The sequence below is a fragment of the Chelonia mydas genome, chromosome 18 (genome assembly GCF_015237465.2).
Source record: "Chelonia mydas isolate rCheMyd1 chromosome 18, rCheMyd1.pri.v2, whole genome shotgun sequence".
Classification (NCBI taxonomy): domain Eukaryota; kingdom Metazoa; phylum Chordata; order Testudines; family Cheloniidae; genus Chelonia; species Chelonia mydas.
This window is the reverse complement of record NC_051258.2, coordinates 63,295-80,535: the sequence shown is the minus strand read 5'-3', so window position 1 is coordinate 80,535 and position 17,241 is coordinate 63,295. Positions and strand designations below refer to the sequence as shown.

General features: G+C 46.8%; 1 protein-coding gene across 15 annotated transcripts in view; it reads left to right on the top strand.

Annotated features, from left to right (window-relative positions):
- The window catches only part of HP1BP3 (heterochromatin protein 1 binding protein 3), a 75,593-nt gene that overhangs the window by 43,110 nt on the left and 15,242 nt on the right, over positions 1–17,241 (top strand). For all 15 annotated transcript variants that reach the window (XM_037880935.2, XM_037880936.2, XM_037880944.2 and 12 more), the window contains 3 exons: positions 333–476; positions 1,521–1,601; positions 16,597–16,751. In XM_037880935.2, the coding sequence (XP_037736863.1) occupies positions 333–476; positions 1,521–1,601; positions 16,597–16,751 (380 nt within the window). The remainder of the gene's footprint in view (positions 1–332; positions 477–1,520; positions 1,602–16,596; positions 16,752–17,241) is intronic.

Below are 17,241 nucleotides of genomic sequence, written 5' to 3'. Positions count from 1 at the left end.
CATATTAACAGTTGTGCAGTTGTTGCTTTGCTGTAAGGAGTGACTAGCTCTGTTACAACATAAATTGCTACTCTGTAACACAGGACCAGAGAGTGTTCCACCTGTTTACCACCCTATTTTCATGTTTGCTGTTCAGTCAATCTGTAAGGGTAGAAAGATACGATCTCGTTAGTGCTATTCTTTGCTTCCAAAACCAATGTGGGACCAAGGCTAGCCCTGGCATGTTGGGCCACTGTGCTGTCATATATGCAACAGTCAATCTCTACCCCTCTGGTCCCATGGAGAGGTAGGTCTATTGCACTTGGTTTGCTAACTTGTTGATTCTGTTTCAGGCATGCTTTCAAAAGAGTGGTGCATCCGTGGTTGCCATACGTAAATACATTATACACAAGTACCCTTCCCTGGAACTTGAGAGGAGAGGCTATCTTCTAAAGCAAGCACTGAAAAGGGAACTGGAGAGGGGAGTCATCAGACAGGTAAGAGCCACTTTGAGCAGCACTGCAGAGGTGGGTGAAAATACCCATATTAACCTAATAGTGAGGCACTCAATAGTCATGTCATTTGGGTGATCATCTTCTCCCTCTTGAAGGTTACTATACCTTTGTCTCTGCTTCTTTGATCATTGACAGGATGTCAGCATTGTTCTAGGAACCACATACTTCGTAAGTTTCTGTACAAGATACAATTGTTTGTATTTTGATGGTGAACTGTGGTTTATGGCATTGCAACAACTCATGTCTTCACCGTATGTTTAGCTACCTCACCTTTTGCATCAGCATGTCTAATTTAAAAGTATGTTTTGTCCTGGCAACATCAGATTTCCAGCATCACAGGATCATCTGCTCAAGGCAAACAGATTATGCCAGTGGCTCTCAAACTTTTTTACTGGTGACCCCTTTCACACAGCAAGCCTCTGACTGCGACCCCCCCACCCCTTATAAATTAAAAACACCTTTAAATATATTTAACACCGTTATAAATGCTGGCAGCAAAATGGGGTTTGGGGCGGAGGTTGACAGCTCACGACCCCCACATGTAATAACCTCGCGACCCCCTGAGGGGTCCCAATCCCCCATTTGAGAACCCCTGGATTATGCTATTATAATTGCCTTTTGTTACCAACTAGCTCGTTAATCTTACAGAAAGGTCAGTCCTTCTTGTTTAAAATCACCATAGCTCTCTGTGGCTAAGATAGAGGGCTCCAATCTAAGACTATGTCTACACTGCGCTTTCATCGGTAAAACTTTTGTCTGGGGGGGGGAATCCCTGACTGACAAAAGTTTTACTGACGAAAAGTGCCGGTGTGGACAGACACTCTCCTACCGACAAAGCTACCACCCCTCATTGGGGGTGATTTTATTTTGTTTGCAGAAGAGCTCTCCTGTGTCGCTGTAAGGTGCACAATCGAGAGGTAGTCTAAATCTTTGGCACAATATACTACAGCCTTTCTCAACTGGTCATTATTGAAAGTTAATTTATTGCTTACTGGGGACTGAAATGGAAATTATTCTTTAAAATAGGTGAAAGGAAAGGGAGCCTCTGGGAGTTTTGTGGTGGTCTCTAATGCAGGGAAAACTGTTCCGAAATCCAGAGACAGAAAGGTAAGATATATCAGTTTTAATAATAAATATTGTCTCAAAGGCCTTTGAGGTGCCCAAGCAGAATACAAGAAAAAACATATTATACAAAATGCAGTATGGCCCAAAACCAGGTACCCAACAGCTGCTCCTTCCCCTTCTTTCCCAAATATATTCAGTAAAACATGTTTTATTGTAGGAAAAAATTAGCTGTGAGAAATCATTTAGTTGGTCTGTCTAGTTCTTAATGAGACAAGGTGGGTGACATAATATCTCTTACTAGATCAACTTCTGTTGATGGAAGGTACAAGCTCTCGGGCGTCATAGAGCTCTTCTTCAGCTCCGGAAAAATTAATCAGTGTCACAGCTAAATACCAAGTGGGGCAGATTGTTAAGCGTAAGGGAAACCATTTAAAATGATTTTAGCAATAGTACCTCTACAGTCATAGGAAAAGAGGGTTAGTAGGTTACAAATTGTTGTAATTAGCCATAAAACCAGAGTCTTTGTGTCCATAATGTTTTTAGTGTCTAACAGAGTTATGAATTTATGTTCCCAGGGCCTTCTTTTGAAGGTGGAGTGCAAGTTTCCTTTGAGGATGAGGACTGAAAAGTCAGATATGGATATTTGCAAAAAAAGTTCACCCACAAATGGATAGTGTTTTGGTTTTTGTTTTAGAGTAACAGCCGTGTTAGTCTGTATTCGCAAAAAGAAAAGGAGTACTTGTGGCACCTTAGAGACTAACCAATTTATTTGAGCATGAGCTTTCGCGAGCTACAGCTCACTTCATCGGATGCATACTGTGGAAACTGCAGAAGACATTATATACACAGAGACCATGAAACAATACCTCCTCCCACCCTACTCTCCTGCTGGTAATAGCTTATCTAAAGTGATCATCAACTTGGGCCATTTCTAGCACCAATCCAGGTTTTCTCACCCTCCGCTCCCCCCCCCGCCCCCAAACTCACTCAGCAGGAGAGAGAGTTTGGGGGGGGGGGGGGGGGGGGCGGAGGGTGAGAAAACCTGGATTGGTGCTGGAAATGGCCCAACTTGATGATCACTTTAGATAAGCTATTACCAGCAGGAGAGTGGGGTGGGAGGAGGTATTGTTTCATGGTCTCTGTGTATATAATGTCTTCTGCAGTTTCCACAGTATGCATCCGATGAAGTGAGCTGTAGCTCACGAAAGCTCATGCTCAAATAAATTGGTTAGTCTCTAAGGTTTTTGTTTTGTTTTTTTTCCCCTTGAGAGCTCATTCGAGAACGTAGTGGTTGTCTCTCTTCACCCACATAGTTCTAGTAGGGGCATTTGGATGCACTGGCTGAGGTACATCACACATTATGCAAGGCACATTTACGATACATGGATCTTGAAAGGTGTGTTTGGGGGGGTGGTGTTGTCTGCAGGTTTTGTATTTGTTGTGATGGCAGAGTCTGGTGCTACTTCGACTTGGTGTGACCTGGTCTGATGATGAGCTTGGTGAGTCTGGGAGGCTATTTAAAGGTCGCAAAAGGGAGGTTGGGGGGGTTTTGGTCCATGTTAAAGCAAGTTTCCTTGGTATTTGGGTACCCTGTTCCATGATGCTTTCGACTTCTCTGGTGTAGTGTCTGGTGAAGGTGTTTTAAAGTGGTTTAGAGTGTGTTTCCTGGACTTTCTCCTCAGAATATATTCTGTGGTATCTGAGTCCTGGCTGTAGATAGCAGATTTCTTCGTGTGTCTGAGGTGGTTACTGGATCTGTGGAGGTAAGTGTGTGGTGATCTGTGGCTTTCTTGTGTATGGTTGGCTGTAGGCTTCCATTACTGAAGCTGATCGTGGTGTCCAGGAAGTTGCTGCTGGTGTGGGAGTGTTCTAAAGAGAGTTTGATGTGTGGGTGGCAGTGTTGAAGTTGTGGTGGAAATCTGTTGAGGGAGTTTAGGTTGTCTGTCCAGAGGATGAAAATATAATCGATGAATCTCAGGTATAGCATAGGTTTTGTGGTGCATTTGTTGAGAAATTCTTCCTCAAGGTGGCCCAGGAAGAAATTAGCATATTGAGGAGCTGTCATAGTACCCATGGCTGTTACCATGGTTTGGACAGAGTATTAAATGTAAAGTTGTTATGGATAAGGATAAAATGGATGAGTTTGTTAAAGTTTTTGGTGTGGCTATGTAAGTGTTGTCTATTGTCTTATAGATATTGGAGGGAGGCAGTGATACCATCATGATGAGGGATGTTGATGTGTAGGGATATGACATCTGGTGGCAAGGACAGTATTCTGAGGGAGGTAGTTAATGTTCGATTTTCTGGAGTAAGTCAATTATGTCCTTTAGGAAACTTGCCCTTTCTGTGATGAGTGGCTTGAGGATGGGTTTCTGAGAGTCTTCATATTCCTTCAGTAAGAGTGCTGTTGGCAGATATGATGGGTCTTTCTGGGTTCCCTTGTTTATGTATCTTGGGATGTATGTATAAGATCACTGGGTTATGTTTGTGGGGGATGAGGTTGTAGAGTTTTTCTTGGAGCTGTTTGTGGAGGGATTTGATGATCTCCTTTAATTCCTGTGTGAATTGTAATACAGGGTGGTCTTTGAATCCTCTATAGTAGGTGGTGTTGGAGAGTTGTTGGCTGGTCTTATAGTCATCACAGTTGTTAGTGGACAGCTGTCTACCTAAAATCACCACAGAGAGGCTGAAGAGTGAATGGCTATGAGAATTGGGCTTCTCTCCTTACTCCTAGAGGTGGATCCCTCCCAAGGCAGTGTGAGGGAACCTTGCTTCTTTGGGATAAATGGAGGATTTTCAGTCTCCGGGGCTGACAGATTGGACCTCTTACATCAGCAGTGAGGAAGAAAGGGAATACAAATGTCTTAATTCTCCTGAGAGGAGACCAGAGATGCGATGTGATGTATATTGTATCATGTCCAAAAATCAGGTATGGTTCTTGAGCTTAGATGCCCTTGCTAAAAGTAACTTTCCCTCTCCCTACTTCCTGTGGTAATGGCTGTGCAGCATTTATGCTTTAGCTGCCAACAAAGTGATATCCAATCCACAAAAATGGGATATCCATTGATGTCCCAGACTTGAGTCCTGATGTTTTAAAGGTGGTATTGGACTGAGTATTTGAACATATTGGAGCTTACTTCCTGGCTACCAAAGAAACCGAGAGGTCTAGAAAGGATAATGATGGTGATATGTATGGGTACTTAAGGTGTGAGAAGGAACCTACTGTAGAGTTGTTTCTTTTTTAAAATAAAGCTGTGTTGCTGCATTAAAGACTACTGCAGCTGATCCGTACTAATGTGTCACTTCATGTCCTTGCAAAGCATTGAAGCAAATCAGTATTCCTCATTGCTGTTTGCTTTCTTCATGTAGGCAGCAGCAGTTAATAATCTAACTAAAAACAAGTAGCTAGCAACCTGGTCTGTTGTGAAAACTGTCTGGATGTGCAGTTTCCACACTTGAATAACTATTCACAAATCTACTGCATTTTCTGCATTTTCTTCCCTTTTGATTCTTCACTGGGATATTTTTGTGTAAAGAGCAGAGCTCCCCTTTCTAATCATCCATCTCCTACCACTGTGGAACGGATAGGGAAACCAATGTGAAGGCTTGATTAAAAGGAACACCGTCTTAAAAATCACACTCCTGTCTTTTTTGTTTCTACAGATTAATAGAACTGATGCAGAATGCATGGGGGAACCTTTCCTTTTCAGTTTTGCTTTTGTGCATTTGCTGATAGTGTAAAGTCAGATTCACATAAACAAATAAAAACTTTTACACAGCAATTGGGAATGGGCAAAGAGACATTAAAACGATAAAAAGGAAGATGTGACTAAACCCACGTGTGGTCAAGGGCATTCAGGGCAGGCGTATTAACTCCATTATTTAAGGCTGGGATTGTAAGTGCCCAGCTCCATTAGGCTCCTTTGAAAATCCCAGACGAATTGACTTGATGTCATGTAGACAATACCGCTTTAACTTCTTGATGCAACATTACGTTTGAAAAGCTGCCTTATTGTAACTTTGTTTTATTAATATGTAGTCAGGTTCTTCTTCAGGTGCTGATCCCTATGGGTATTCATTGTGGGTGTGCATGCTCTTTGTGCACTGGGTACACAATTGAAATTCTTCAATACCAGTGTCCGTTGGTCCATGCTTGCACTCTGCGCCTCTTTGTGCTCCCAACCAAGGACATAAGGGGTGGTGCTGATCGACAGCCTCTCCAGTTCCTTTTCTACAACTTGTGGTCTGGGATGGAACCCTCCTATGTCCGATTCTGCTCTTCAGTGCTCTGCTTTGTCAAACCTGTAAATATTGTAAATAGTTGTTCAAAGTTGTAAATAGCTTGAGTTTTAGTGCTAAAATTAGTTAGGTGGGGATTGTGGGGGTTCCCTCAGCTCCCCCACCATTTTGTATACCTTTTATGCTCAAAGTTCCAGGCTTCAAGCCTTGCCTGGCTAGCCCCCAGGTCTTCCTACTGAGCAACCCACATGAGAGCTGCCTGTATTACCTCGGGGAAGCACACATCCCTGCAAAGTGGCATCTGCCATGCTTCTCCCTGTGTACCAGGCAGTCCCACTAATTCAAGTGCTGGAGCTCTCCATGAGGCTCTGTTCGGAACCTGGGCCCTCCTACTCCCCAACTACCTATTCAGAGCCTCCGGGCAACACCCATCCTGTGTCTCATCCCAACAGATGGGAATCCTCAAGAAATGGACTATGAAGCAGGAGCATGAGGAAGGCAAGGGCCAACAACCCCACAAAAAGAGGGACAAATCTCCCCATAAATTCTCTAAAAACAGGTCTCCTTTGTCTCTTCGTCCTGTCAGACTCTGTGCTCCAGAACAGGTGCACCTGGAGCTACAGGAAGATTACATTGACTGTATCGGGAGCTTCCAGGGCGCTGAAACCTTGCAGTGAAAGAACAGTAACAACTCGTGCACTGCATAAAAACAGAAGGGATCATTCTCCCTCTGCACTGGTGGTACTGGCCCTGCATACGTCCTCCACTTCTAAGGTGAGATGGACAGTTCAGGCCAAGCCCAAGACACTTCGCAGACTGGACCTCAATATGACCTCCTCTAGGACCTAGCTATCTATACAGATCTGGAATCCTGAGGCCTTCTCAGATCCAATCCTGTTATAGGATGTCCTGACTCAGTCAGGCCAGCATCTGCCAGTAGCTTGCCCCAGCTGTGAATTGGAAGCTCCAGTGCAGTCACGTACTCCCCGTCTACTCCTGTTCCTGATAGGCCAGGGTAGGATCCCGTGGTACCTTTGGCTCTAGTGTTGGAGCATGATAAGAACATAAGAATGGCCATACTGGGTCAGACCAATGGTCCATCTAGCCCAGTATCCTGTCTCACAATAGTGGCCAGTGCCAGATGATTCAGAGGGAATTAATAAAACAGAGCATTTATCAAGTGGTCCATCTCCTGTCATCCAGTCCCAGCTTCTAGCAGTCCGAGGTTTAGGGACATCCAGAGCATGGGGTTTTCCCTGACCATCATGGCTAATAGTCATTGATGGTCCTTGTTAGGAGAATGTGAAATAAAAAGGGTAAAGACCAAACAATAATAATCTTGCTTCTGGCCTTGCTTTTAGTTTAAACAGGCTGAATAAGTGAGCAAAAGAATGTAAGTGAAAGCACAAGGCTGCATTCCCCTCCTTCTCTTATACCCCCACCCCAAGCTGGTAGCCTTGCCTTTCAGTAACACGAGAAGATAAGGGGCTAATCAGTTGCTATGGTAACCAAGCAGCTGGAGCAGTGGGAAGGTGTAAGGAGGAGACACATAAAGTGACCACGGCCAAAAGTAACCTTGCTCCTTACCCCTCCCATCAGGTACATAAGAGGTGGGCTCATTGCCCCCAGACACGAGACACCCCCGCCCCCAGAATGGAACACGACCATATATTGGAAGGGGTGGTACCAGGGAAGGGGCACTACAAGTATAATTAAGTTTGCCAAGGGGGGAAGCAAATTCCATTCCCCCTTTACACTCTCCCTTAATCCGTATGGTTGGAATTCGTTCCCATTCCTTTTCCCCCTTCATTAAATCACGGGTGGGTATTCGGTGAGTGGTTACACCTCTGTTCCGGATTATTAAACATCATCCCATTCACATCCACAGGTACTATTTACCTTTCCACGTTGGATTGTTGTTGATTTCTCTCCATTCCACCGTTCCATCATCCTTTGCATTTTGTTTCTGTAAAGCAAATAACATCGTTTCCTGTTTCTCATCTTCTGTGTGCTTTTACCTCTTTATTTTTGTACAGTGAACCCACTCCTGTCCCCCATTTTCTGTTGCCAGTAATAGCAAATGGGCCCTAATTGGTTAAGGACCCGGTAAGGGCCCTTCCATTTAGGAGCTGGGAATGGATGGGTTTCCTGGAATCATAGAAGATTAGGGTTAGAAGAGAACTCAGGAGATCAACTAGACCAACCCCCTGCTCAAAGCAGGACCAGCCCTGTCTAAATCATCCCAGCCAGGATTTTGTCAAGCTGGGAATCTGGTACATCACTCAATCACCCACTGCAGTATATTGTGTTCTCCTGGTAGATTATACCATGTTTTGACTTTTGCTGCTCCTTGCTCTTTTTGCCAGGCCACTGCCTGCTGAGGTCAATTAGGGTTAAAACCCATTCTTGTGTTAATCCATGTGTAGAAACCTCTCCAGGTACTGGAGTAAGCAAATTTTCCCACCGTTACACGGGCCTTCCCATAAGAGCTTCGTGGTGGGGAGAATCCTGTACATTTTGATTCTTTGGGCCCTTATTCTCATTAGAAAAAAGGGTAACAATTGTGACCAATTTTTCCCTCCTTTTTCTACCCCCCTTCTCAATTCACTTTTAATAGTGCGGTTCATGCGTTCCACCTGTCCCACAGCCTGCGGGTGATAAGCAATATGGAATTGGCGGATGTGATTGCAGAGCCATTGGCCATTATCTTTGAAAACTCATGGCGATCAGGGGAAGTCCCGGAAGACTGGAAAAAGGCTAATATAGTGCCAATCTTTAAAAAAGGGAAGAAGGAGGATCCTGGGAACTACAGGCCAGTCAGCCTCACCTCAGTCCCCGGAAAAATCATGGAGCAGGTCCTCAAGGAATCAATTCTGAAGCACTTAGAGGAGAGGAAAGTGATCAGGAACAGTCAGCATGGATTCACCAAGGGCAAGTCATGCCTGACTAATCTAATTGCCTTCTATGATGAGATAACTGGTTCTGTGGATGAAGGGAAAGCAGTGGACGTGTTATTCCTTGACTTTAGCAAAGCTTTTGACATGGTCTCCCACAGTATTTTTGTCAGCAAGTTAAAGAAGTATGGGCTGGATGGATGCACTACAAGGTGGGTAGGAAGTTGGCTAGATTGTCGGGCTCAACAGGTAGTGATCAATGGCTCCATGTCTAGTTGGCAGCCGGTATCTAGCGGAGTGCCCCAAAGGTCAGTCCTGGGGCTGGTTTTGTTCAGTATCTTCATTAATGATCTGGAGGATGGTGTGGATTGCACCCTCAGCAAGTTTGCGGATGACACTAAACTGGGAGGAGTGGTAGATACCCTGGAGGGTAGGGATAGGATACAGAGGGACCTAGACAAATTGGAGGATTGGGCCAAAAGAAATCTGGTGAGGTTCAACAAGGACAAGTGCAGAGTCCTGCACTTTTAGGACGGAAGAATCCAATGCACCGCTACAGACTAGGGACCGAATGGCTAGGCAGCAGTTCTGCAGAGAAGGACCTAGAGGTGACAGTGGACGAGAAGCTGGATATGAGTCAACAGTGTGCCCTTGTTGCAAAGAAAGCCAATGGCGTTTTGGGGTTTATAGGTAGGGGCATTGCTAGCAGATCGAGGGACGTGATCGTTCACCTCTATTCGACATTGGTGAGGCCTCATCTGGAGTAGTGTGTCCAGTTTTGGGCCCCACACTACAAGAAGGATGTGGAAAAATTGGAGAGAGTCCAGCGAAGGGCAACAAAAATGATTAGGGGTCTGGAACACGTGACTTATGAGGAGAGGCTGAGGGAACTGGGATTGTTTAGTCTACGGAAGAGAAGAATGAGAGGGGATTTGATAGCTGCTTTTAACTACCTGAAAGGTGGATCCAAAGAGGATGGATCTAGACTATTCTCAGTGGTAGCTGATGACAGGACAAGGAGTAATGGTCTCAAGTTGCAGTGGGGGAGATTTAGGTTGGATATTAGGAAAAACTTTTTCACTAGGAGGGTGGTGAAACACTGGAATGCGTTACCTAGGGAGGTGGTGGAATCCCCTTCCTTAGAAATTTTTAAGGTCATGCTTGACAAAGCCCTGGCTGGGATGATTTAGTTGGGGATTGGTCCTGCTCTGGGTAGGGGGTTGGACTAGATGACCTCCAGAGGTCTCTTCCAACTCTGATATTCTATGATTCTGTGAACAGCTATGTGATTCCAGTGAGTGCTGTGAGCTCCCCAATCAGATGGGATCGGAAAGCGGCTCCTTGGTCAGAATCTATTATTTTTGGAACCCCCCGCGAACAAGTAAATACCTTATTGACCAACTTTTTAGCTGTCACCTTGGCAGTTTGGTATCCCGTGGGGAATGCCTCCATCCACTTGCTAAAAGCATCTAACGCCACCAGCATAATAAATTGATTCTCCCTCCTCCTCCCCCCCATAATTTAATGGTAGGGATCCTACATAATCCATCTGTATCCTTTCCCAAGGTCCCCATGGGACTTGTCTCATTAAGCTCCCCTCCAACCATCCTGTGAACCCTCTCCCTCCCCCAAGGAATTGTCCAGCATGGCTAGCATCCCACATCATCGCACTCCACTCCACAGCCTTAGCTGCCTCCAGGAAGTATTTTGGTGCGATACATGAGGGATCTACCAGTCTCTGTGCCGCTCACTATCACCACTTTTGGTGGCTGCCTGGCCCATTCTCTCCCAGTTCTTTCGTATTATCACAGGGGACAGGTGCATCCTGGATGCTATCAAACAGCTACACACTAGAGTTGCTCTCTCCCAGTCCCTTTTCAGGGACCTGTCTCATTAGAGGATTCTCAAAATAGAGCCCATACCATCCCCTCATGTAGGGAAGGTGTTTTACTCAAGGTACTTCCTCACCCCTAAAAGAGGGGGGCCTGGAGGCCAATGCTGGACCTCAGGCAGTTGAATGTCTTCATACAGCACTCAAAGTTTAGGATGATCACCCTGGCCTCTGATACCCTCCCTCAACTCAGGCGACTGGTTTATGGCCCTCGATTTGAAAGAGGCATACTTTCATTTGGACATTTCCCAGTTTTCTCTCCCCGCCCCCCTGCACCCCCCGAAGGTTCCTGCATTTCATGGTGGGCCCAGACCATTTTCAGTACAGAAAGTGGCCTTTTGATGGCCCTTAGGGTCTCGACAAAAGTGCTTGTAGTGATAGCCAAGGCAGACCAACATTTTCCTACCTGGATGGTCATGTCAGAAAATGTAAACAGCATCCCCTGCTGCACTTCAACTCTTTCATTGCTGGGATTCCAGTGAAATTTAGACAAGTCCACTTTAACACCCACGCAAATCATAGAATTATTCGGGGTGGATCTACAGCAACAGCCTACTTACCTCAAGACTGATTCCTTGCTATGAGGGATCTCATTGTCCAGCTTTGTCTCAGTCCTCAGACTAGAGTATGATCCTGCTTGGTCCTGTTAGCTGCCCTTGACAAAGCCCTGGCTGGGATGATTTAACTGGGACTTGGTCCTGCTTCGAGCAGGAGGTTGGTCTAGATGACCTTCTGAGGTCCCTTCCAACCCTGATATTCTATGATTCTATGATTCACTGCCATGTGGCTTATGTCACCCTGTTTGCACGGCTGCACCTGCAGTGTCTCCAAACGTGGTTAAGGATACTCTGTGTCCCAGTCAGGTACTCACTGGACAAAGTTTCTCTTCTATGGAATGTGCTGATGTCACTGACCTGGTGGGAGAGCAGAGACATGGTTTATGTGGGAGTCCCCTTTGTTCCCGTGCCACTTACAAAGAGCACATCTCTATGACCAGACCTCCCACAAATCCTTGTCCCCGAAAGAATCCAGGCTGCATATCAATCTACTTGAGCTTCAGCCAATTCACAAAGCCTGCAAGATGTTTCTATCCATTATCCAGTCTCCACAAATCCAGGTCAGGTCAGACAATATAAACACAGTCTAACAGATAAACAGGGAAAAGCGAGATCCACCCCACCCTGCAGAGAGGCAATCCAACTTTGGAATTGGTGCCTCAGGCCACCAGATCACCCTCTCAGCAGTACACATTCCAGTGATAATCTGCTCCCTAGCAGAGAGCCTCTACAGACATTTCTATGTGGATCACGAGTAGGAACTTCTACCTGTTGATAGTGTAGCGCATTTTTCAGCAATGGGAAGGTCCTATCTTAGGATCTCTTCTCAACCCAACGGAACAAGAAGTGCCTATCATACTGTTCCCAGGCTGCCCAGGACCTCAACTTCAGAGGGGATGCCTTCCTGGTACAATGATCAGACCCACTGTTGTATGCCTTCACTCCATCCCCCTGGTAGCTCATGTACTTGGGGAAAATCAAGCTTGTTGGAGGGACAGTGATCCTGACAGCCCCCTAGTGACTGAGGCAGTTCTGGTTCACCACCATCCTAAAGCTAGCTGCCCATCCATGTGTCCACCTACAACCATTCCTGGGCCTGATAGCCCAGAACATGGGCAGGGCAAACCACACCAACCCAGCTTCCCTGCCTCTGGCAGCATGGTTTTGAATGGACAACAAGCATAGAGAGAGCATGCTCTCAGAATGTTCAACCCATCCTAAACAACAGCAGCACGAGACCCTCTCAGTGGAATAGCATTTACACTTAAGTGGATACGATTCTCCCTTTGGTTCTGGAGTACCACGTACATTCTGAGGCATTGGGAATACCCCTCATACTGGAATATCTTCTCTCACTGAAGAAGTCAGGCTTGTCTATTTACTCCCTACGTGTGGTAGCTGTCCCGCCCTCCCAGTTACAAAACCTGTCCCTGCCAGGGCTCTGAAGCTTGTCCTTTCTGCTCTTATGAGACCACCATTTGAACCCTTGATCTTCTGCTGTCTCCTCTGTCTCTCTTTGAAAAGTTGCCTCCTTGACAGTAATTACCTTGGCTAGAAAGGAAGAGAAGGTTGCGGCCCTTATGGCACACCTATGCCCAAATAAATTTGGTAGCCTCTAAGGTGCCACAAGGACTCCTCGTTGTTTTTGCTGATACAGACTAACACGGCTACCACTCTGAAACCTGCTACATTATACAGTTTTTCAAAAAGACAGGGTTCTTCTTCGAGTGCTTGCTCATGTTCATTCCACTGTAGGTGTGTGTGCTTGCCACGTGCACCAGTGCCCCAGAAGTTTTTCCCTCAGTAGTATCCGTAGGCGTCAAGGGTATTTACGAAGTGCATGGCAGTAGTCTCAGGGCATCCAGATCTACCCGTACCTTGACAACTGGCTCATCAAGGGCCACTCCAGGCACCATGTCCAACACAGTTTCATAACACTGCAAGCCACCTGTCAAGAGCTGGGCCTGTTGATAAACGAACATAATTGAACATTGGTATCGCTGCAGAGGATAGAGTTTATCGCTATCTAATGCCTTCCTCCTTTCGTGGTCAGGCGACCTGATATATGCCATCCCACTGATCAGCAAAGCCCTCTTGAAGATCAAGAGGGACAAGGCATGAATCACTATGATCACCCTGGCTTGGCCGCGCCAGCATTGGTTCAGCATGCTCATGAACACTTCCTGGCTGCTCAGACCTGCTCTCTCAGAATCACTGACGATTACTGCACCCACACCTCACCTTTCTCCACCTCACTGCATGGTTGCTGAGTGGCTGAATCCCAAGAAGCAAGCCTGCTCTAGTCAGGAGTAGCAGGGCCTCTTGGAAAGCAGAAAACACTCTACCAGGGCGACATACCTGGCAAAGTGGAAGCGCTTCTCCTACTGGGCGTTGGAATGGAATATCTCTCTACAATCCATCCTAGATTATCTGCTTCACTTAAAGCACCAGGGCCTGCCTTGTTCATTGATGAAGGAACGCTTCGTGGCCATACCAGCCTTCCACCCTCATGTCCAGGGTAGATCAGTATTCTCACATGAGGAGATCAGGTTCCTGAAAGGCCTGTTCGGGACCCAATTCCCCAGTGGGATCTCAACCCAGTCCTCTGTAGACTCACTGGCTCTCCCTTTGAACCTCTGGCTTCCTGCTCCTTTTCACACTTGTCATGGAAGGTTGTGTTCCTTGTAGCTATTACTTCAACCAAGTGAGTCTCCAAGATTAAAGCCCTTGTGTCAGAACCCCGTACACAGTGTTCTACAAGGACAAGGTCCAACTGCATCCCCATCCAGTCTTCCTTCGAGTGGTGTCGCAATTCCATGTCAACCAGGATATCTTCCTCCCGGTATTCTGTTCAAAGCCTCACACATCCAACGAGAGTCATCAGCACACCCTAGATGTCAGATATGCCTTGACTGTCTACCTGGAGCGCACCAAGCCCTTCCGCAGATCTACTCAACTCCTCATCGCGGTGGCTGACAGGATGAAGGGGCCTCCTGGTGTCTTCTCAGAGGATTTTGGCCTGGATCACCACCTGCATCCATATTTGCTACGAGATAGCACAGGCTGTGCCTCCACCGATAGTGATGGCTCATTCCACAAGGGCTCAAGTGTCATCAGCCGCCTTCCTGGCGCATGTCCCTATCCAGAACATCTGCAGAGTCAGGACGTGACTATCACTACACCCTTTCACAGTGCACTATGCCATCACCCAGCAGGCCAGAGATGACGCTGGCTTTGGCAGAGCAGTGTTGCAATTGGCACGTCCATGAACTCCAGCCCATCTCCAGAGGTACTGCTTGGGAGTCCCCTACAATGGAATGGACATGAGCAAGCACTCGAAGGAAAAAAAACTGGTTACTATCGTTTCATAACTGTTGTTCTTCGAGATGTTGGTCATGTCCATTACATGACCCACCCTCCTTCATCTCTGTTAGACTTCCGGCAAGAAGGAACTGAAGGTGGGGGAAGCTGGCAACGCCTCTTATACTGGGGCATGCACATGCCACTCCAGAGGGTGCCAGACCGGTCCTCTACAGATACTACTGAGGGGAAAACTTCTAGCACCGGTGCATATGGCGAGCACACACACCTAGAATGGGATGTACATGAACAACATATCTCAAAGAACAACAGTTACAAAAGGTTAGTAACCATTTTTTCTTTGCAACTACATCCAAAATTCGTGCCTGGAGTTTCACCTTAAACTCCACTGTTTACCTTCTGGCATTTTACCCTGAGTCTCACCACAGCATGGAAGAGACAAGGCTCCCCTCTCTAGGCATGCGCAGAGATCTAGCCTTCTACCTGCACACAACACCCTTTCGAAAGTCTTCAAGACTGTTGTTGTTGCAGAAAAAAATAAGTCAAAAGCTCTCTTCCCAAAGGCTTTTTTAGTGGATTTTCTCCTGTCTCACCCTTCATATCAAACTGTTAGGGCCCACTTGATGAAAGCCCAAGCAGCATCAGCAGCTTCCATACAAGGAATCCCTCTGAGATGTACAGAGCAGCTCCTTAGAGTTCTGTACACACCTGCACCATGCGTGCTGATTCATGCTTCAGCTTGGGGATGCCTCGTATGGCTCAGTGGTCCTCCACTCTGTGATACAGCATACTTCCTTGCTCTGCACCTTCTTCCTTAATGAGAACCTCTTGCGAGTCACCCACAGTGAATACCCATAGGGACCAGCACTCAAAGAAGAAAGGAAAGTTAAGTGCCTTATAGTAACTCGAATCATTTGAGATGTATGGTCCCTGGGAGTATTCTCAACCCGCTCTCCTTCCCCTCTGTTCAGTCCCTCATGGGATTCACATTAGATCAGGAACTGGAGTGGTAGATGAACTGTGCCACCCCTTATGCCCTCAGTTTGAGGCACAGGTGCCGGCATGGACCAATGGACACTGCTATTAAAGAATTTCCAGTCCCAGGTGCACATTGCACATACACGCCCACAGTGAATACCCATAGAGCAGTGGTCACCACCAGTCAATCTTGGAGACTCTCTCCCAGTTGATCGCAATCTCTGGTGGTGCATCAGGGCTGCTTCTAAGGCAGGCTCCCTTCCTGCCTCTGCCCCATGCCACTCCCTGAAGCAGCCAGCAGCCCAACATGCCTCCATGGCCCTGGGGGAAGGGGAGGGACAGGGGGCTCCGCGCTGCTCCTGCCTGCATGCACAGCCCCCGCAGCTCCTATTGGTCACAGTTCCTCAATGGCCAATGGGAGCTGTGGGGGCGGTCCCTGCAGAGAGGGACAGTGTGCGGAGCAGGGGTGCATTGGCCCATTCCAGGAGCGGCGTGGGGCCAGGACCACCTGAGGTAAGTGCCACCCCCTTCAATGGGCAGGTCCTGAATGGCTCTGCAGCATTAAGACCAAGAGGAGAGTAAGTACAGCAGGACCAGCATTTCTCTTCCACCACCCAACCTGCAGCCTCCCAGAGCCAGCCCCCCATGTCTCCTCCTGCACCCCAAGCCCCTGCCCCAGCCCTGAGCCCCCTCCTAGAGCCAGCACCCCATACCCCCCGCCTGCACCCCAACACTCTGCCCTAGCCCAGAGTCCCCTCCTGCACCCAAACTTCTTCCCAGAGCTTGCACCTCTCCCGCCTTCCTGCACTCCTACCCCAGGCTCAGCCCGCATCCTTTCCCGAACCGCACCCCACTGCCCCAGCCCACTGAAAGTGAGTGAGGGTGGGGGATAGCAAGCGACAGGGGGGGATGACATGAGTGGGGTGGGGCTTTGGGGAATGGGCCTAGTAGATCCTCTGTTATCCTTAAATTCAAAAAGTGATCTTGGGCGTATAAATGTTGGAAACCACTGCCATAGAGATTACACATCTTCCAAAACTCCAGTTACTATAAGTAACCTTTCTTTCAACAGCTCTTCCTATATGTGTATAGCTGAGAATACATGGAGCCCTAGTCCTTGTTCTGACTTCAGATATATTTTGTAAAATGTATTTCAGAGAAGTACCTCCACATCCACTCCAGAGCAGCAAGTCAAGCTGGAAGACATCCTTCCGCTGGCATTCACCCGCCTTTGTGAACCTAAGGAAGCTTCATACAGCCTGATCAAAAAATATGTGTCTCAGTATTACCCCAAACTCAAGGTGGATGTAAGGTAGGTGTAGGTGGTACATATTGGTAACAGGTGTCTCTGTCACTGTTTTGAAACACTAATTTCTGTAGATTTGCCCTCTTCTGCTCCTTTAAGGAGACTGTAGATGACATTTTTAGCTCGGCATTGTAATACCCTCCTAGAAGCTGAGAATAAAATGCTTTTTCCTATGACCCATATGAAACTTCTGATACCTAAGGTAGCATATTGCACATCCACCAGTAACATAAATGGAATCCCTTTAGTTGTTGGGATATGAATATTTACAGGTTTCCTCTTGGCATCCACTTCCTTTTTTATGCTGTAAAGGGCACACAGCCTGCCAGCTAGTTCACCCATGTGGATGGTTTAAAAAAATGTGATGTTATGTACGATCTTCTAATTGGTAAACGTAAAGAGCCTTCTGTCCACTGACTGATTGGTGGGTAAGTCACCCACCTTGTCCTATCTACAAATTTGCTTTACAGTTAAGTCAAACTTTTAAATTGAAACA